The sequence below is a fragment of the Salmo salar genome, chromosome ssa02 (assembly GCF_905237065.1).
Source record: "Salmo salar chromosome ssa02, Ssal_v3.1, whole genome shotgun sequence".
NCBI classification, from domain to species: Eukaryota; Metazoa; Chordata; class Actinopteri; order Salmoniformes; family Salmonidae; genus Salmo; species Salmo salar.
This window is the reverse complement of record NC_059443.1, coordinates 22,108,593-22,129,629: the sequence shown is the minus strand read 5'-3', so window position 1 is coordinate 22,129,629 and position 21,037 is coordinate 22,108,593. Positions and strand designations below refer to the sequence as shown.

Here is a 21,037-nt window from a genome sequence, read left to right as displayed (position 1 = left end):
TAGTGGTCAAAACGCAAATATGATAAACACCCCCACACGTGATATAATTGAAAAGCCCAATGTCCTCTCAAACAGGACTTAATAAAGTGGCTTGTATGGCCTCAGATACAGACCAAGATCTAAAATGTCCACTAGAGGAGAAAAATTAATTGCTGGGTCTCAGGAGGATTTAGGTTAACAGGTTTAATAACTTCCAACGGGTGGGATTACAGAATATTTCAAACTGGCAGAAATAGGAGCATTGAGAGAGAGTGAAGGAGTAAGAACGGTAGCAACCGTGTCTAGCCAAGCTGGGACAGTCCAACCTGAACACACACCATTTCACTGACCAAACACACATAATGCAAGAGAAGGGCATTCAATACTCCTTGTAATGAGGGCATAAATCTGACTCCACTTGCAAACACACACGGATGACAGCGGTTGTGGTTCACACCAAAAGTTTATTAAAAGTCTTGATTCAGCTACAAAAAAAGACTTGAGTCAAAGTATTTAGTACTGACTAGAGCAACATTAAAATATAAAAGGTTATTTTAAAAAGTAAAAAACATGACTTAAAAAGATGAAACAATAGAACATGTGACATACAAACTAAAAGCAGAGGAAGAGGGGGGTCAGTGTCGGAGACGAGCACGTCGAGAGGTGCGGGCGATGGGTGTGGTCACCTTCGGTGTCTCATTCTCTGCCATGACAGCGTCTGATTGGGTAAAAACAAACATCAGTAACATTGACGTGTTAATTTGACAAGCAACAACTAACCAGATTTGTTCCCAAATGTAAATGCTATGAAATTGCAAAGATTAAAACAAATGCCATTTCATTCACTGGGCTCAAATGTACTTCATGACACCATCCTGCGAAGCCAGCACCAACAAGCTACTGAGAGCATGAATCACTTTATATGCTTTCCATCACTTTAACTGAAAAGCACTGCCAACACTCAGACTAAAACAGATTGTACTGTTAGAAAGTGCAGATACCTTCTTCCTCCTCTTCGTCGTCACTGCTGAAGGTGATAACAGCTTTCTTGGAGGACTTCCGGGTTGGTTTAGGGGTCACAAAGCTATCGTCTTGGCGACTGGATACAGAGGGCGTGGCTTGACCTTTGAGGGGAGAGAAAGAAAATAATGGAAAATAAGCTAAAGTCGATGTAAATTGGCAAAAAGAAATACATTCAGGAGGGAAAGAATTGACTGTCTACCAGAAAAGGCACTACACGCGTGTGCGCTCACCTCTCTTGGGCCTGCCACCCCGTCCCTTGTTGGGTAGTGGCGTGTGAGTGGTGGTGTTCTGGCTGGGCCCAACACCCTCAGGACAGGTCTTCTCCATCTCAGGGCTCTCTACGTTCTCCAGCCCCCGGGTGTGGACCGCCGTCAGACGCTTCTCAAACTCCTCCACCTGGACCTGGGGACAGAGAGAAGAATCAGAATAAGACCTGGCAGGTGTATTCATTTAGAGGCACAGTCAAGAAATCAGTCTGGATAGTCAGAAAGAGTTGGGATAGTCCATAGTCTCTCACTTGTCCCAAGTTTATCGTTATGTACATCTGAATTGGGGAAGGGGGGGGGGGCCTAAGGGCTTTCTTATGTGGTTTGAACAGCTGTAAAAAACTATTCTGCCAGTCAATACATACAACCACTATCATCAGTACCTTGAGCTGTGGCTTGGCTCCTCGGCGTAGCTTAGCAGTGATGGAGAGGAGAGGCTGGTAGACTCCTGTCTCAGTCAGCTTGTCACTGTAACACTCCCAACACTCCTGGAGCCTCTTCAGCCCTCGCTCACACATAGACAGCAGAGACAGAGACACAGCCAGGTCACACCACTGACGCTCAGTCCTGGAGAGAGAATTGGGGGGGAGTGAGGAAATTTGATTATTCACTTACAACAAATAGTCTTTCAAGAACAGAGGAAGTCTGACCTGACATTTGAAGAAATCATTCTCCGCCCATGGTCTCGCTGATTCACTGTCTGTCTGTGGCTTAATCTAAAATGCCCTTTCTATGGAGGTCTGTGCTTTGAATGACGAGCCAGAAAGGAAAGAGTTGGCCCCGAGTTCGCTGAACAGACAACCCAGGCCTCGAATAGTCCTGAGACAGAGGAACTAATGCCAGCCATTATGACACGGAGAACAGAAATGAGGAGATAGGAAGGAAGAGCGAGGGGAAGACGGGCTGCTCACTTTGCTGTCCTGAAGCGCTGACACAGCTTCTCCACCAGAGACTCAGTCTGTCTCTCCTTAGTGATGTAGGAAAACAGCTGCCTGAAAACAGAGACAAAGAGGGAAACATTAAAATACCACTCACATATTAGCATCCCATTTCCATGTTATTCAGCACAACAGGTTTCAAACCAGAGTCACAATGTGACCCCAGCATGCCAAGTCATCCAGAGTGTGTAAAGCCTGGGAGAGAACACAGTGGGCGACAGACACACAGGTTAAGTAGCCCTCAGATTATTAAAGCTGCCGCTCGCGGGTATTTGAATAACTCCCTGCAAGACACACTATACTGATCACAACACAATATACACAGTGAGAGCAGAAGAGGCACACAGCTCAGTGTAGACACCCCTCACTTCATGATGGTGTGGAAGTCTTCCTCGTTCATGGCTCTCTCTGGGTCTGACAGTCTGCTGATGATGTCTGGAAGCAGGTTGTAGATGGCATTGTCCTGGGAGGAGAGGAGATGCCACTGTCTGGTTTAGAACATTGGAGGATCCATTACCCTCAGTCTATGTAAAAAAGGTCCCCACTACACCAACTCAGATTTACAGTGCATTTAGAACGTATTCAGACCTGTTGACTTTTTCAGCATTGTTACATTCCAGCCTTATTCTACATTTGATTAAATTGCCCCCCCCCTTCTAATCTACACACAATACCCCATAATGACAAAGCAAAAACAGGTTTAGAAATGTTTGCTAATTTATTAAAAATAAAAACCTGAAATATTACATTTACATAAGTATTCAGACCCTTTACTCAGTACTTTGTTGAAGCACCTTTGGCAGCGATTACAGCCTTGAGTATGATGCTACAAGCTTGGCACACCTGTATTTGGGGAGTTTCTCCCATTCTTCTTTGCAGATCCTCTCAAGCTATGTCAGGTTGGATGGGGAGCGTTGCTGCACAGCTATTTTCAGGTCTCTCCAGAGATGTTCGATTGGGTTCAAGTCCGAGCTCTGGCTGGGCCACTCAAGGACATTTAGAGACTTGTCCCGAGCAGGTTTTCATCAAGGATCTCTGTACTTTGCGCTGTTCATCTTTCCCTCTATCCTTAGTCTCCCAGTCCCTGCCGCTGAAAAATATACCCTCAGCATGATGCTGCCACTATGCGTCACCTTAGGGATGGTGGCAGGTTTCCTCCAGACGTGGCACTTGGCATTCAGGCCAGAGTGTTCAATCTTGGTTTCATCTGACCGGAGAATCTTGTTTCTCATGGTCAGAGTCCTTTAGGTGCCGTTTGGCAAACTCCAAGTGGGCTGTCATGTGCCTTTTACTGAGGAGTGGCTTCTGTCAGTCCACTCTACCATAAAGGCCTGATTGGTAGAGTGCTGCAGAGGTGGTTGTCCTTGTGGAAGACTCTCCTATCTCCACAGAGGAACTCTGTCAGCATGACCATCAGGTTCTTGGTCAACTCCCTGACCAAGGCCCTTCACCCCCACTTGCTCAGTTTTGCCAGGCGGACAGTTCCAGAAAAAGTCTTGGTGGTCCAAACTTCTATTTAAGAATGGAGGGCACTGTTCTTGGGGTCCTTAAATGCTGCAGGAAGTTTTTGGTACCCTTCCCCTGATCTGTGCCTTGACTCAATCCTGTCTCGGAGCTCTATGGACAATTCCTTCAACCTCATGGCTTGGTTTTTGCTCTGACAAGCACTCAACTGTGGGACCTTATATAGACAGGTGTGTGCCTTTCCAACTCATGTCCAATCAATTGAATTTACTACAGGTTGACTGCAATCAAGTTGTAAAAACATCAAGGCTGATCAATGGAAACAGGACACACCTGAGCTCAATTTCAAGTCTCATAGCAAAGGGTCTGAATACTTATGTAAATAAGGTGTCTAAAAACCTGTTTTTGCTTTTGTCATTATGGAGTATAGTGTGTAGATTGGATAAAAGTATCATTTTAGAATAAGGCTGTAACATAACAAAATGTAGAAAAAGTCAAAAGGGTCTGAATACTCCCCGAAGGCACTGTATATCCCAATCAAATAGAAATGCCTGGAAATAATACTGTGTGTACCTTGGAGGCGAGCTCGTTGAAGAAGTTGAGTGCGAGGCTGGCGATGTGTGTCTGGGGGTCGATGAGCAGCACAGCCACCTCGCTGACCTGACCTTTGACCTTCAGCACGTCCTTCAGCACTAGCTGGGTCAGAACAGTCACCGCAGTCTGCCTCACCGCCGGGTTCTCGTCACTCAGCCTAGGCAGGGGAGACGTGTTATATGATGAAACAATATTATTTAAATGGCATGCAGGTTTCCGCTCTAATCAGGATCAGCTGGGATACCGTGTAAGAGACACTGGCCAATCAATGACATTACATAAAGCAAACTACCTGGGTGAAAATACAACCAGCCATACATTGGACCTGGAGGCTTCGATGCCAATACCCCTGACTGGCATTGACCATAACCCACGGCTATGCAGTCATTTCAGATGTTCGCGTGGGAGGTACAGAGGGCCTCTACCCTTACAGAGCTCTGACACAAAATGGCTGCAGGGTCTCCCCGGCCTCCATTGTTCTAAACAGTGGAATTAATTAACCGCATACACTGGGAAGGGATGAGGCCAGGTGAAAAAAAACAATATGCAAGTTCTCCTCCAGCCGTGGATTAGGACGTTTTGCATAGGAACCAGACTCGCCAGTTGTGTGGTCTGCTATACAGTAGATGGTCATAAGCCACAGCTTCAGTATAATTAACTAGGCCTGTAAAACAGTGCATTACCATTAGAGTAAAAATCATGTTTAATACCCTTATCAGTCCTCTCCCAGGGAGGGCTGTGTCTTTGAGGAGACCCAACACAATGGAGGTGTGTGGGTGCTACAAAACACTTGCCATTAGGAAAAACCTGAGGATTAGTGTTCATAGTGAAAAGCCTGGAAAACACTATTCATCTGAAACACCTCAAATGTAAGAATAACCAAGCATCATAATTAGCACTATACAAAGACAAAAACGGAACTAGTGGAATGAAAAGAGATAACGAATTGTAATTAAACTTAATGGGGGAGGGGTATGGCTTCAGTGCATCTCAATGTGGGAAGAACAACCAGCAATCATCATTAAGCTTTCTTCAATTAAGTCCCCATCCTTCCTACAGAGTATAACCTATGGCATCACCTGAAACGATCCCCCTTCTCCCTCCAATCTACTCATTGTATAATTATACCACCAACAAGTAGTTCTGGACACAATCAGAACCTTCAAGTTGTTCTAGGCCTTACATTTGTTCTAGTTATTTCTGCTCAAATCTTATTTGAGAGTGCACGAGCGAGCAGCCCATGGTTCCACAGTCCAGAAGAGCGGTTGGAGTTCTGAAGAGTACAGTACACTGTACTGTCGCGCTATAGCAACATCAGAGGTCAGAATGCTAGTGGAGGACATGACAGCATTTTCCAATGCTTCCTATTGTTTCGGTTCTGAACATATGGAAATACGTTTTTCGATCAACTGGTTCAGTAGACTGCAGCAGCAGGACTGGAGCGTCTGAAGAACAACATTAGCAGACAACCAGACATGGAACGAGCTTGTAGCCCTCAGCCATCCTCATCTAACGGCCATGTTTAACTAAATTAAAAAGCCACACAATAGTACACACAGCTGGGTAATTAAATAAAGATCAGCTTGTTTGCTACTTCCATATTCTAAACCATAAAGTTTTATTAGCTGCTTGGTTAATATTTAGTCACTGAATGAAAGTGGCTTGTGGGGGTGCACACCTGGTACAGAGGCTCTGGGTCCAGGTGTTTGGATTACCTGGTACAGAGGCTCTGGGTCCAGGTGTTTGGATTACCTGGTACAGAGGCTCTGGGTCCAGGTGTTTGGATTACCTGGTACAGAGGCTCTGGGTCCAGGTGTTTGGATTACCTGGTACAGAGGCTCTGGGTCCAGGTGTTTGGATTACCTGGTATAGAGGTTCTGGGTCCAGGGCTCCAGGATGTTGGGGAAGCGGACAGTGAGATCTCCCAGGCCGATGATGGCGTTGGCCCTGACGACGGGCAGAGAGGAACGCTCCAGCACCGTGAACAGGAGACGGATGTGCTCCTCACACACTGACGGACTGACAGAGGAGAGGGAACAGAGGTTGACAGACACACACCACAGCCATACCACACAAAGGAAAATTATAGAAAAACAATGTAGTCTGAGGTGTAGTCTGACCTGATCATCATGTACTGTGAGAGGGCCAGGCAGGCAGCGGTGGTGAGCTGGGGGTGGCAGTATCTCCCTGGGGAACTACACACCCTCACCAGCAGGGGCAGGAACGAGCACAACAGGTTCTCCTCTGGGGGGGGGGGAAATGTGGTTGTCAAGGCAATTAAATCACAACAGGAAAAATGACTTAGTTTTGAAAAAGTTAGGTCTTTCTTACCAGCCAGCAGCTCAGTCTCACAGATCTTCCTGATCAGCTCTGCCTCGGTGTCCTCAGCAGAAGCACCCATCAACCCAAGTTCTTCCTCCACAGAACTGTCATTGGACGCTTGCTGTGGGAAACATGGATCATGACAGTTGATTAAGAACTCCCTGTTCATGTCTAGTCTACTGGAAAGTTAGAGCGATTTCATCTAAAGGAGTAATTAGGAAGAAGTTAGCTGTTGTTCTTAGCCCCCTGATGGGAAGAATCATCAAGACCTGTCAATCACCGTGTTGCGTGACCAAAATTAAACTCATCAAGCATTTCCCAGGGAGAAAAGTTACTGATTGGCAAGACAATCCTACTCACCAGGAGACTCACATGGCCTCTTTACTAATTAACATCCTGTTCTGATAACATTTGGTTTATGAAATGCAACGAGAATCAATGACACGTATCGTAAAAGCTTCTTAAATACAGAACATGTGTATAAACCCAGCAGTCTCATTACCACTAGGTTTGTAGTATCCTAATCTCATGATTGACCATTATGTGAATTATTGCCATCATTGGTTTGGGTTGTATAAAAATAGACTGACCTTGGCCTTACGGGAGGGTACCTTCGCCTTCTCCTCCCTCTCTTCAGTCTCTCCTCTCCTCCTCCGCAGCTCAGAGCTGACGCTGCGCTCCAGGTGGGACACCTGCCAGAACGCCACGCAGCCACACAGAGACAGCAGCTGGGCCAGGGACACGCAGCTCACTGCAGGGATACACATCACTATAACACCGTACTGATCATAAAGTACCAATACAAAATACTGGTCATCATAATACACTACAACACTGGGCACAGTGAAAGAGCACCAGACAACTGGAGAATGTGATCTATTCATACTACTAGGAGAAGTTGTTTTACCAGAGTGCACCAGCTTTCTAAATAAATATCCACTCTGTCTCTCACCTTGTTCTCCCTGCTCCTCAGGGTCCTGAGACGCACCCGGCAACTGGCTGACATCCTTGTTTGCTAACATCTCCCCGCCCTCCGCGATCTGGTCCAATAGCAGGCGAGAGCAGCGCTGAAGGAGGCGGGAGCAGAGCTGGTCTGGGGACTCGGACAGGAAGTACAGCAGACGGACAGCCTGCTCCATGAAGCTCTGCCAATGAGGGTCCGCCATCACCACTCCTGGGGCGGGACCAGACAGACAGTCAGTTGAGACACAGTCGGGCAGAGACACTACATTCTCCCACTCAAGAGCTAGTGTGGGAGTGTGTACACACCTTCAGCGATGGCCTGTGTGAGGCAGGTAAAGAGCTGGTTGTCCTGAGGCAGTCTGAATGGAGCTCCTTTGCATTGCTGGGGAGGGACAATGCAACTCAATCACTTTACGCACTTCAAACATTCAAAACTCTATAGGGCTGACCCCATTTAGTCACCTGGTAGATTGTTTAGATCAGGCTGTTGGTCGACCGAGATTTCTTTAGTCGAGCAGTTACAAAAATATTTGTTCATGGTGTGCAAGACTCCTGTCTGATTCCCACCAGTCTCAGTGGACTAATCCATTGCAGATGCCACGGGGATGGCACAGTTCATCACTAAGACATGAGCTACTGAAATTGTAAATGGTTATATTTTGTAAGAAAATGGTGCAACACTAATAAATATATTTTATAACAAATGCAGTTTCTCACGCGATGGGTAGCGGGAGAAGGCGCTGTCCGCGGTTCTGAAACGTAATCTTCAGTGCGCCGTTGAATTGACGCTTTTCCCTTTATGTTGCTATGTGCATAATAGCAAAGCTAACCAGCATATTGTTGTTGAGAACAACGCAGCAGAAGCAGAGTAAGGAGACGAGAAAATATCCCTTGCCTTAATTGTCTAAGAAACTTGAAAGGAAACAAACTTAGATATATAATCCATAGCATAACGGTTAAAACGTGCCTGGCTTTATAAATCATCAAATTCTACAGAAATAAAACAGATCCTGTTTGTTGCCAGTTTGAGTGTTTAATAGCCTACTGATTCCATGAGCACCAGTCCTCACACAATGTCAGATAAAGCAACTTCACAAATGTGGCTGTTTTTAATCTTTGCTGTAATAAAGGATTTCGATTTTTGTTAGAACAGACTAAATTGTAAGTAATAGAGTTGTTTACACGGTTCCAAACAGGCAGAAAAAATTGAAATCTAATAGGACTGGGCAGAGGCGCAGCCATGATGGGTGGGCATAGGTCCACACACACAACAGAGCCAGGCCCAGCCAATCAGAATACATTTTTCCCCACAATTAAAAACAGAAATACTGCTCAGCATCCAGCCTCCCCATCAGATGATCCCACAGGTAAAGAAGCTGGATGTGGAGGTCCTGGGCTGGCGTGATTACATGTGGTCTGCAGTTGTGAGGCCGGTTGGATGTGGCTTATGGAAGAGAAATTAACATTGAAAAGAGCTCTGGTGGACATTTCTGCATTCAGCATGCCAATTGTGCGCTTCCTCAAAACAAGCTTTTTCTGCATATGGAAAATTTCCAGGATCTTTTATTTCAGCTCATGAAAAGTTGGACCAACACTTTACATGTTATATTTTTGTTCAGTATAGTTCCTTTTATTCAAACACATAGGGTGTGTATATATATAAAAATATACTACTTTAAATTTCAACCAATCGATTGGTCGAAAGAACAGGCGACCTTTGGTCGACCAAGATAGTTTTGTTTTTGTCTGGGACAGCCCTAGACGTGTGGGGTCTTACCCTGACATGGTCAGTGATGTTACAGATGGTGATAACAGAGTCTCTGGCCAGTAGGAAGTCTTCAGTCAACTTCTCTCCCAGAGCCACAGAGCACAGAGTGTCCAGGTTACTGAGGACCACCTCCCTCTCCGCTCTACACAGAGAAATACACAATTACATTAGGCTACACACTGAATAATCTAAAATGCCACATCTAATCTGATACAAGAACACACATACAAACATGCTATTACACATATGAACTTTAGTGTGTGGCGCTCAAATGATGTTCTTAGCAGTAAATGTACATACTGTTATGTCTACACACAACAGAGTAGTAGGCTACGTCATTTAAATTATGCCCAGGCTCCAGATTAATTAATCTCATCGGTGCTCGGCCCTCCGCAGAACACACACGGTCCCAGTCTATGGGGGATTGTGGGTGGGAGGGAGGGTTAGAGGAAGTGAGGGGAGGATTAAACAGGTTATGGAAAGAGGAGGCCCGGTATTGTCCAGTACAGTGTGGGTGGACTGCAGACAGCCACTGCCGGGGGGGAGAGAGAGAAAACTGTCTGAAGGAGACCGAATGGGTGTTTAAAACACTTGTTCTTCATTGAAAACCCTGGCGGTGAGCCCAGATGTGTGTGGTCGTGACTTAGACTCAATGCAGAGAAGTCTGTGTACTCTGCTGTGCGCCTATTGAGAGACTAAAGGGGCCAGCATGCTTCAGTTCAGCTAGCCAAATGAGTATGCTTGCATACTCTTAAAAGACATTCACTTGAACGATGAAAAAAAAGTCAATAGTACTGTTTATCCATTTTGAGATGGCGTAGCCAGTACACTTCCTCATATAGTCTGAATTAATCTAAGATCAAATTAATGACCGATTTCCTGAGTTCACGTTTATGCTGAGGATACCCTTTTTTTGTTTTTGCATCTAAGATGTTTGCAGCAGTATTTCTCAATGAAAAAACGTGCATGAAAACGAGTCGTCTCTCGCTGAATGACAGACTATTGAAGAATCCCTACTGTTGACCAATCACCAACAAAGGGGTGTAGACTTGGTGCCCCAAAACTGAAAAAAAACTTAGTGAAATCTAAAATAAACATGTCACAAGATGTAATAATATATGCACGTCTTCTGAAGTGTTACGGCTGGGAAGCATGCAGACGCCTAATGAGGTTCTGTGGACAAATTAACCAACGCCAGACTGTTGAGACAAAGCCAAGCGCCAAAGGTAGGAGTTGCCAATAGGTGCAGACCTAGGAACAGTTTACCATACGTCAATAAGGGAACATTGTCATTGGGAGGTTAACTGCAACACTGGACTTGGATCATATTAAACAAAGATTAAAAGATTAATGTATTGGTCAAATGGCCACAAGGTCCAACTGAAATTTTACTTCCACTTTTGACCCAACCCCTCCGACACATACAGGTGTAGAAGCCCTCAGATTAACAAAGAAGAGCGCTCATGGACAACTGAATATTGAGGAGAGGTGGGGTTCTCCCTGCCTCACACATACAGGCACAGACAGACAAACACACGTCAGTCACACTGTCAGTACCCTCCCACTATTCTCTACCGTGTTTCTTTAGCGGGAGAAACATGTGGGTGGGGCCAAGTCACTGTAGGCCGGCCCTTACAGCAGAGCAGCCAATCTCCGCTACACTGCCAAGATTACCGGCCAATCAAGACAAGGGAGAACCCAACCCTCTCGTTCAGCTGGCTCGCATTCGCCTTGGTCTCATCATTGGGCAAGAAGTCAAAGGGGACTTAAAGACAAGTGTGGAGTTAGACCTTGTGTTTGTGTGTGGGCCTTACCGTGCAGCCATTCCCAGAAGCAGTACTGCTGCTCGTCTGTGCAGGCTGGAGGTCTCTCGTTTACCAGTGAACCTCTCCCACAGAACCTGCACCACCGTGGACTGCAGGCTGCTGCCACCACCAAAGAACTCCTGGACCTGGGATGACACGAGAGAGGTGTTGGAACAGATTAGATGAGAGAGAGAACAGGGTTAATAATTGAAAGACAGGATGGCTAGAGAGTAATCAGTAAAGAGTAAGAGCCAACTCATTCACTGGGTAGTAGTATTGATGACAGGATGGATAGAGAGTAATCAGTAAAGAGTAAGAGCCAACTCATTCACTGGGTAGTATTGATGACAGGATGGATAGAGAGTAATCAGTAAAGAGTAAGAGCCAACTCATTCACTGGGTAGTAGTATTGATGACAGGATGGATAGAGAGTAATCAGTAAAGACTAAGAGCCAACTCATTCACTGGGTAGTATATTGATGACAGGATGGCTAGAGAGTAATCAGTAAAGAGTAAGAGCCAACTCATTCACTGGGTAGTAGTATTGATGACAGGATAGATAGAGAGTAATCAGTAAAGAGTAAGAGCCAACTCATTCACTGGGTAGTAGTATTGATGACAGGATGGATAGAGAGTAATCAGTAAAGACTAAGAGCCAACTCATTCACTGGGTAGTAGTATTGATGACAGGATGGATAGAGAGTAATCAGTAAAGACTAAGAGCCAACTCATTCACTGGGTAGTAGTATTGATGACAGGATGGATAGAGAGTAATCAGTAAAGACTAAGAGCCAACTCATTCACTGGGTAGTAGTATTGATGACAGGATGGATAGAGAGTAATCAGTAAAGACTAAGAGCCAACTCATTCACTGGGTAGTAGTATTGATGACAGGATGGATAGAGAGTAATCAGTAAAGACTAAGAGCCAACTCATTCACTGGGTAGTATTGATGACAGGATAGATAGAGAGTAATCAGTAAAGAGTAAGAGCCAACTCATTCACTGGGTAGTAGTATTGATGACAGGATGGATAGAGAGTAATCAGTAAAGACTAAGAGCCAACTCATTCACTGGGTAGTAGTATTGATGACAGGATGGATAATAAAAGACAGTAATAAGAGAAACTCACTATCTCCTCCAGACACTGGATTGTCCCCAGAGAGGCATCCACCATCAGTTCAGACAGACTGTCCACTAGAGTCTGAGCTTTAGACCTGAGAGGGAGAGAGTCATCCACCATCAGTTCAGACACTGTCCACTAGAGTCTGAGCTTTAGCCCTGAGAGAGGGAGAGAGTCATCCACCATCAGTTCAGACACTGTCCACTAGAGTCTGAGCTTTAGACCTGAGAGAGGGAGAGAGAGTCATCCACCATCAGTTCAGACACTGTCCACTAGAGTCTGAGCTTTAGACCTGAGAGGGAGAGAGTCAGGCACCATCAGTTCAGACACTGTCCACTAGAGTCTGAGCTTTAGACCTGAGAGGGAGAGAGTCAGGCACCATCAGTTCAGACACTGTCCACTAGAGTCTGAGCTTTAGCCCTGAGAGAGGGAGAGAGAGTCATCCACCATCAGTTCAGACACTGTCCACTAGAGTCTGAGCTTTAGCCCTGAGAGGGGGAGAGAGTCATCCACCATCAGTTCAGACACTGTCCACTAGAGTCTGAGCTTTAGCCCTGAGAGAGGGAGAGAGTCATCCACCATCAGTTCAGACACTGTCCACTAGAGTCTGAGCTTTAGACCTGAGAGAGGGAGAGAGAGTCATCCACCATCAGTTCAGACACTGTCCACTAGAGTCTGAGCTTTAGACCTGAGAGGGAGAGTCAGGCACCATCAGTTCAGACAGACTGTCCACTAGAGTCTGAGCTTTAGCCCTGAGAGAGGGAGAGAGAGTCATCCACCATCAGTTCAGACACTGTCCACTAGAGTCTGAGCTTTAGACCTGAGAGGGAGAGAGTCAGCCACCATCAGTTCAGACACTGTCCACTATAGTCTGAGCTTTAGACCTGAGAGAGGGAGAGAGTCATCCACCATCAGTTCAGACACTGTCCACTATAGTCTGAGCTTTAGACCTGAGAGAGGGAGAGAGTCATCCACCATCAGTTCAGACACTGTCCACTAGAGTCTGAGCTTTAGACCTGAGAGGGAGAGAGTCAGGCACAAGAGCATAGCTCATCGGAGGTCGATTAAGTCACTCCAAGACATTGTTCTACGGTCAATTGTGCAATTTCCCACCTCAACTTCCACCTTGAGTCTGCATCTCTTTCAGCAGCAATGTGTCGGTGGGAGCAAGATTAACAAATTCACAGCAGAAAATGTAATGCAGGGTATGCTCACACAGGCAGCCCAATTCTGATATAGATATTTTGGCACTAATTGGTCTATTTGACCAATCAAATCTTTTCACATAATTTCAGAGCTGATCCGATCGGTCAAAAGACCAATTAGTGAAAATAAGATCAGAATTGGATTGCATGTCAATAAACACAGCCTGAGAGTTGAAACCGCTTGGGGGAAATGGCTGAGGTGCTGGAATGAAGATGGCAGGTTCCCACTAAGGCTGTTTCAGCAGACAAGACAGTTCCATTTACTCTCAATACCATTATACTGTCACTAGCACTGCTTCGCAATTTCACATGGGAAGACATTACCATTTCAAAAGTAACTTAACCATCTGAAATTGATAGTGGGATCGAGGGACCTGAGGGGTTGATAGAAAGTGCCTGTGGCAACAGTTTGAAGGTGTGACAGCGTACCTGGTGTTGTCTCCCTGGGGGTTGAGGTAGAGGCGTCTGTAGGCCTGCACCACAGCATCTTTAATGGCAGCGTCAGTAGACCAGACCAGAGGTAGCATCTTCCTCACGCCAGTCAGAGAGTTCGCCACACTGAACTCACATACTGTCACACAGAACTGCACCGCTTCCTGGACCACTGACACACACATTCATTCCTCAATACCCCACATTACATTGTCTCAGAATACATGCATGGAGTCATTGGGGTGAGATGTTGACTGTGCAGGTGATAAAGGTATGGTAATGTGGGTGTAGGTAAGATGAGGTGTGTTTGTACCCGAGGTAGTCTTCCAGTAGAGCATGGTGTTGATGACAGCGATGGCTCTCTCCACCTGCAGGGCAAAGCTCTCAGTGTCTCTCAGATACTGCAACAGCATCTCCTGTTTCTTCAGCTCGCTCTCCTCCACCCCTTCCTTCCCTCCATCCCCTGCTCCCTCCTTCTGGGGGGTGGAAGGCAGGTCCTCTCTGATCTCAGAGGTGTCCTGGTCAGGACCTGGGGAGGAACAGAGGTCAGATTATAAAAATGTTCTCCTGAGAGCAGATGTGAACATCTTAACTCCTGCCACAGTGTGAGCACACATTTGTTCCAGTCCACATGATTTACCTAGTGGTCTAAAATGAAGACCAGTGTTAGTTCTCAGGCGTTAGAGCTAGGTTTGGGTGATTCACCAGTAGAAAACATTATCACCCACTCCATCAGTAATGCTGTCATCTAGAACTACACCTCCTACACTGCTGAAAGCCCACAGCACTAGATTGACCTTAATTACATTTTGATTGGTTATATCATACTCTTATTCTAGCACTGATTTCACCACTTGTTTTTGAAGGCTTGCTACTGAATAATTTGTTTAATCCATTTGAAAGTGTTTTGATTGAGTGAATGACTCTTAGCAGACAGCTGGTTAGTTCTGAATAGAGTTTACTTACTAGAATAGTATTATGCGGTTCTTTCAAAGTGTACTTATTGTAAGTCGGTTCTAGATAAGAGCATTCACTAAATGACCCAACATTTTCACAATGCTAACTTTCCCCCTCCCTTTCTATCTCCTACACTTAACCAATACACGTGCTTTGTGATGTGATTGACAGACAGTTCAGTACCTTTGAAGAGCAGGGCCAGTGTGTCCAAGAGAGTCTCGGGGGTGAGAGTGGTCAGAGACGAGAACATCTCAGACTCTGGGAACAGACTGTGGGCTCGCACACACAGACGCACTGCATTCCTGATACACAACCAACAATCAGTTATGTGATGACTGTAGAGTTCAGCTTGGAATGCCAATTGGCATCTCATTTCTATAAACAGTTGATCCTGATTTGTTACAAATCTAGTCACCTGGGCAGTGTTTCAAAAGTTATTTGATTTTGCCTATCGGATAGGATTAAATGGATAGAAATAGAATGAATAGAACGAGCCCCCCGCCCCATTTCATTTCTATGCATTTAGTCCTATCCGATAAGCAAAATCCAGATAGATAATCTTTGAAAAACTGGGCCCGGTATTTAGATATTGTTTGATTTTACCGGTATTTGTTGACGCGGAGGAACTGGGCGATCTGTATGGCGGTGGCCCTGTCGTCCTCCTCTCTAGCCCCGTCCTCCTCCCTCTCCTGCTGTTCCCCCTCTCCCTCACTGGTGGGCTCCAGCTCGGCTCTGACGGTGAGGAGCAGCTCAGGCTCCATAGCGGCCCACAGCTCGGAGGCTTTGATCACTGCCACTGGACGGAGAGACCAAAGGAATATGGTTAAATGGGAAATCAACACCAAAATCATTTTGCATCATGATGATGTGGCTGGTGACCCTGTTTCTCGAAAGTCCAATATCTTGAAAACTTGACCGCTGACATGCAAAACATTTTTGGGACTGTATCAGGGGATTAATGAAAACATTTAATAAAAAGAACTTCAGTAGAGTTTTCCTTTAATTATAAATATAGTTTGGACAAAAAGAGGCAGAAGATGAGGTAGAGGAGTTCAGAATGAATGGATTCTATTCCTATTGTTACAAAGCCCTCAGATTAACAAAGAAGAGCGCTCATGGACAACTGAATATTGAGGAGAGGTGGGGTTCTCCCTGCCTCACACATACAGGCACAGACAGACAGACAAACACACGTCAGTCACACTGTCAGTACCCTCCCACTATTCTCTACCGTGTTTCTTTAGCGGGAGAAACATGTGGGTGGGGCCAAGTCACTGTAGGCCGGCCCTTACAGCAGAGCAGCCAATCTTCGCTACACTGCCAAGATTACCGGCCAATCAAGACAAGGGAGAACCCAACCCTCTAGTTCAGTTGGCTCGCATTCGCCTTGGTCTCATCATTGGGCATTATATAAAAGAAATATACAAAGGTGGTGTGTATAATTTACCAGGTGCGTTTTCCTGCAGTCTCTCTCTAAGCTCTCGGAGTCTATCCGTCTCCTTCTCCAGGGGTTTCTTCAGGTCAGCACTGCTCAACTACAGATGAAAGAAACAATTGTAAGACACTGTTGTGTGTGTGTGTGTACGTCACAGTAGTGGTTGTTCGAGTGTGTGCGCGAGCACCTTGCAGCTGTAGGGGTTGTGTGCTATGAAGGCAGCCAGTAGCTGGATGGCACTCTTGACCACATTGATGGATTTGTCCATAAGCCTTCCCACTGCCAACCCCATCACTTCACTGTACCTGTTCAGGGGCAGAGCCTGGGGGGGAGAGAAATCAGAGGACATTAGAGGAACGCTCAGTAATCCCAGCGAAGTGATTCTCTCATAGTCTCCTTTCTTTCAAAAACGGAATAGTCAGGTTTTTGCTGTAAATAATTTCTGTGGGCCTGAGAGTGACAATCAAATGAGGATTTGATGTTGAGGGACAATTCACTTCAAACTCAAACCAGCAAAGTGTTGGTGACTTTACTGAATGTTGAGGCCACTGCATAGCTGTCACTAAGATTTCTGAATGCCCTCAGATTACCAAAGAAAATGTTCATAGCCATAGCAAAGGCCATCAACGAAGAGTTGTGTCTCCTTGCCAACTGAAACATATCCTCACACACAGACTTTCAGCAGCCTCCGTCCTGCCTTCTCCCATGTCTCTGGGATGGGCAGAGGGTGAGGAGGACTGCTAGTTTACTGTAGGTGGGCCCTTACAGCAGAGCAGCCAATCTTCGCCACACTGCCAAGATTACCCACCAATCAGCAGGAAGGAGAACAATCTCTCAGCCTGATTGGCTCATACTTGCCATGATCTCATCACTGGGCATTAGTGAATACATAATACTGCAGTTTCATAACAGTGCAAGTAGCATCCGGAATTGCTTCATACATCAACATAGTTGTTTGGGATACACTTTTAGAGATGCAAGCACACACACTCGCACCTTGCTGTTGACGATGCGTGTGTAGACCTGCAGCACTCGGGCCCTGACATAGGAGTGTGTGTCATGGAGGTGCTCCTGCAGTGTGTCCATGAAGCGGTCCCTGTCAGCTCTGCCAGACTCATCCAGTCCATCTCCACTCAGGACCCTGACCAGAACCTCTCCCAACACTTCACACACTGCCACACGCATACTAGGGCTCTGCAGGCACAGAGAGAAGGTTTGAACATTCAGTAATGACAAGTTATTAAGGACATAATGATCGATCAAAGGAAGCACAATTTCAAGGGGAAAAAGTAGTACTAAAAAAACACTGATTTTGGGGATCATGGTGTATGAGTTACCTCGCCCTCCAGGTGTGTGAGTAACACACTGATGTTGGGGATCATGGTGTCGGGGACCAGGGTGCCCAGTTCAGACAGGAAGCTGGAGAAGGCCTTGACTCCTGACCCCTCTCTGGCCAGCTCCTCACTAGACTTCTGACCGATCTCTCTGAGAAAGGAGGTTCAGTATAGAAAACAGGGCATCAGAACAGAGATGTCATACACATTCCAACTCAAGTCGCTAATATGGTTTCGCTCTCAACACTTTATAAACAGGGACAAAAAGGACATGACACGAGGACCTTAGACATTCTAGCGGAAAATGATACACCGATACAAAAAGTAATCACTTCGACTGACCTCATGACCTCTCCTACAATGGCCTTGACTCCATACTCAGTGCTCCACACAGACACAGCCTGGGCACACACTGAAGACAGCTGCTCAAAGTGCTGCAGCAGCTGGATCACCTTCACACTAGCACCTGTGGATGGAGAGAGAGAGGACATCAGTACAACGCTTCACTTGAACACCATACCACTAATAAAAAGGCAGTGGAGCAGTAATATTAAAATGCATCAATATAGGTTCTATGGAGCTGTCTAATAACAGTGATTTGGGGGTGTTGAGTTACTGACCCAGGAGGTGGTTGTATTTCTTGACCTGCACCCCCAGCAGGTGAATGATGGCATCTCTGGTGGGCTTGTTCTTCACGTGGCTGATGGTTGGGTTCTCCAGGAGCTTATAGCAGCAGCATGTCACACAGCTGAGGACATACAAGTATACTGTAAGTCATGTAGACTGCTGCTCATCGCTCACTATGTTTCCTACCTAGAGTGAAACCCCACAAACCCATGTTTCCTCCAGCCCCACACACTCATCCAGTCTGGCCCTCTCACCTGATGAACTCCTCATCGACCAAAGAGAGGCTCCAGAGGGAGCGGATATCCAGCTGAAGGAGCTGGGTTAGAGCCTGCAGCACCGTCTCCCTCTCAGAGTCCCACTGTAGTAGACCTTCTCCTGCAGCCTTCCCCTTCTTACTGCCCTGAGGGGGTCGACAGAAAGAAAGTTCACTTCAAACTGTCAACACAGTACAGGACTCAGGAGGGTTGAGATTCTAGAATGACTGAAAGGGTATACTGTACTATCCTTATGCAGTTACAATATCCTTATGCAGTTAGAGTGACTCCTTGTTTATGAGGCCACTACGCATAGCAGTCACAAAGATATGGGTGTGGTTTTTGAATGCCCTCAGATTACCAAAGAAAAATGTCATAGCCAGAGCAAAGGCCATCAACGAAGAGTTGTCTCCTTGCCAACTGAAACATTCTCACACTCACAGACTTTCAGCAGCCTCCATCCTGCCTTCTCCCATGTCTCTGGGATGGGCAGAGGGTGAGGAGGACTGCTAGTTTACTGTAGGTGGGCCCTTACAGCAGAGCAGCCAATCTTCGCCACACTGCCAAGATTACCCACCAATCAGCAGGAAGGAGAACAATCTCTCAGCCTGATTGGCTCATACATGCCATGATCTCATCACTGGGCATTAGTGGATGTATTAAATGACTATAGAGCATGCTATGAGACGACATATTCAAATATGACTGGGTGCAGAAGGACCTACCTTACTGGGTGCAGTGACGATACTCTGCCTGTAAGAGTCACTCTCCAGGATTTCTGTGAGCTTGCAGAGGAGAAATACACTCATTTTGACAGCATTGAGCTGCTCCTTGCGGTCCGGGGCGGAGAGTGAGGCGTTGAGGAGGAGGGAGGGCAGGGAGACGGACAGGCCACTCACCACTAATAGAGAACGCAATGAAATACGGATGAGGACTTCGGCTGAATAGTGAGCACTAGCAGGCACAGGTATGCCATCATGTGTATAAATTGAAAGACATTTCAACACACACCCTCACAAACACTGACCTTGTATGAGTAACTCCAGGGTGTCCTCTTTCACACTCATGTCCACTTTATGGCAATGCCTGTGACATACAATAATATGCAACATGAATCAAAACTCGAGAAAAATTACATCGTAGTTGTGGTAGGTTTAATAAATAAAAATAATTTGGGTAAATGTAGCTACTCACTGCAGCACAGTGTAACCAGTGTCGAAGTGTTCCAGGATGCACAATGGACCCTGGCTTCTCAGTGCAGCCTTGAAACCTGGAAAATATATAGAATATTAAAGGACTTGCTTGGTCAGATTTCAGGAGGACAATAGTCTAACAATTATAAGTCTGTAACAAACTCTGGGATATTTACTGTTGAGATGGGAGGGCAGTTGTTTAGGGGAGACGACATCCTGAACCACGTACTGGTTAATGCCCCCTGTCTTCACCAGGTCACCCACGCACACAGGCACAAAGAAGTCCCACGACATCACTATACACGAAAAAAACAACTTGTTGTAAGCCGAGTGGTTGACATTCTAGGTATCGTTAATTATAGTTCAATCTATTATAGTTCAATCGTTAATCTAAGTTCATTCCATGTAGCTATAAACGACCCAATCACACTAATGTATTAACTTAACTTGGTCAAAAGAAAGCTAGCTATTAGTTGTGTGTTTCGATTTATTTGCGAACTAGTTAGTTAGCTACCTTAGTTAGCCACATGATAACCTAGCTAGCTAGCTACGTTAATTTATTTTAAGATAGCTACAGTATTTAACGTTTTTATTCAACTAGCTGACTAGCTATATTTCACAACTAAGAAAAATTGCAGACATAAGTAACGTTAACCAAGTATAACACACTTACCAATATTTTTTGTAGCGCTCTTAGCCACAATTTAGGATGTTTAGAAAGTGAGCTTGAAACAGCACGGTACTGCTCTAAACGGTTTGTGGCGAAGGGGTTTGAATTTTTAACAGCAGCGCGCCAAAGGCCTACGTCATCGGCATCGCCCCCTCCTCCCACTGGCCCTCTTCCGCGAACAAACTACGCCATCTGTCTGCGGTTAACGGACGCAACAATGTTATTGATACTACATTACTGCAAACTCAAATATTGCAATATCAAGTACAGTAAATCTGATAACCTCATGCAACATACAATTGTAGCTATGCTGTTCAGAACCAATCTACATGATAAAGGACAAAAAGGACAAGACTGATGAGGTAGTAACTGTATTCAAACTGAAAATACAATTTTCCTCACATGTACCCAGGTGTCAGCTACAGTATTGATATTTCCCTTATGAAATGTATTCTCTCTAAACCAGATCTATCATTTTGAAAATGTAAAAAGTCAAATGTAGTTCAATCAACTGACAGATAAAAGTACTAATGTCTTAAATTAACATTTCCCCACTCACTCTGTCAGGCTAAAATACGTTTTTTTTTTTAGAGCGCACACAATATAATTGAAAATGATGTAACAAACTTAAAAGCACAACAGTTCTCGATGGTCCAACACAGCATCCATTACAATACGTCAATCCA

At 45.5% G+C, this 21,037-nt stretch overlaps 1 protein-coding gene and 4 non-coding genes across 6 annotated transcripts; all 5 read right to left on the bottom strand.

Moving 5' to 3' along the window:
• Positions 1-423: 423 nt before the first annotated feature.
• Positions 424-20,503, bottom strand: ncapd2 (non-SMC condensin I complex, subunit D2). 2 transcript variants are annotated; one of them, XM_045700402.1, is made up of 32 exons: positions 20,355-20,503; positions 19,858-19,977; positions 19,683-19,758; positions 19,516-19,574; positions 19,214-19,389; positions 18,489-18,634; positions 18,228-18,355; positions 17,950-18,073; positions 17,611-17,758; positions 17,270-17,467; positions 16,461-16,595; positions 16,286-16,373; positions 15,442-15,634; positions 15,022-15,140; positions 14,195-14,410; positions 13,879-14,053; positions 12,254-12,338; positions 11,132-11,268; positions 9,327-9,459; positions 7,856-7,931; positions 7,539-7,760; positions 7,177-7,355; positions 6,596-6,707; positions 6,385-6,508; positions 6,128-6,283; positions 4,244-4,421; positions 2,575-2,669; positions 2,180-2,260; positions 1,652-1,835; positions 1,233-1,404; positions 981-1,103; positions 424-697 (listed from the first exon to the last, which is right to left on the bottom strand). In XM_045700402.1, the coding sequence occupies exons 2-32, from the start codon at positions 19,973-19,975 to the stop codon at positions 615-617; spliced, it is 4,239 nt and encodes a 1,412-aa protein (XP_045556358.1). In that variant the 5' UTR covers positions 19,976-19,977; positions 20,355-20,503; the 3' UTR covers positions 424-614. The 2 variants fall into 2 exon arrangements, with proteins under 2 accessions (XP_045556358.1, XP_045556359.1); XM_045700403.1 differs by having other exon boundaries at positions 7,177-7,337.
• On the bottom strand, positions 10,752-11,066 carry LOC123739937 (small nucleolar RNA U85). The gene has a single exon (XR_006768043.1). It is a non-coding gene; the product is annotated as a small nucleolar RNA U85 (small nucleolar RNA).
• Positions 15,925-16,243, bottom strand: LOC123739915 (small nucleolar RNA U85). Its single transcript, XR_006768021.1, has one exon. It is a non-coding gene; the product is annotated as a small nucleolar RNA U85 (small nucleolar RNA).
• LOC123739894 (small nucleolar RNA U85) lies at positions 16,850-17,150 on the bottom strand. The gene has a single exon (XR_006767999.1). It is a non-coding gene; the product is annotated as a small nucleolar RNA U85 (small nucleolar RNA).
• Positions 18,836-19,134, bottom strand: LOC123739904 (small nucleolar RNA U85). The gene has a single exon (XR_006768010.1). It is a non-coding gene; the product is annotated as a small nucleolar RNA U85 (small nucleolar RNA).
• Positions 20,504-21,037: the final 534 nt, after the last annotated feature.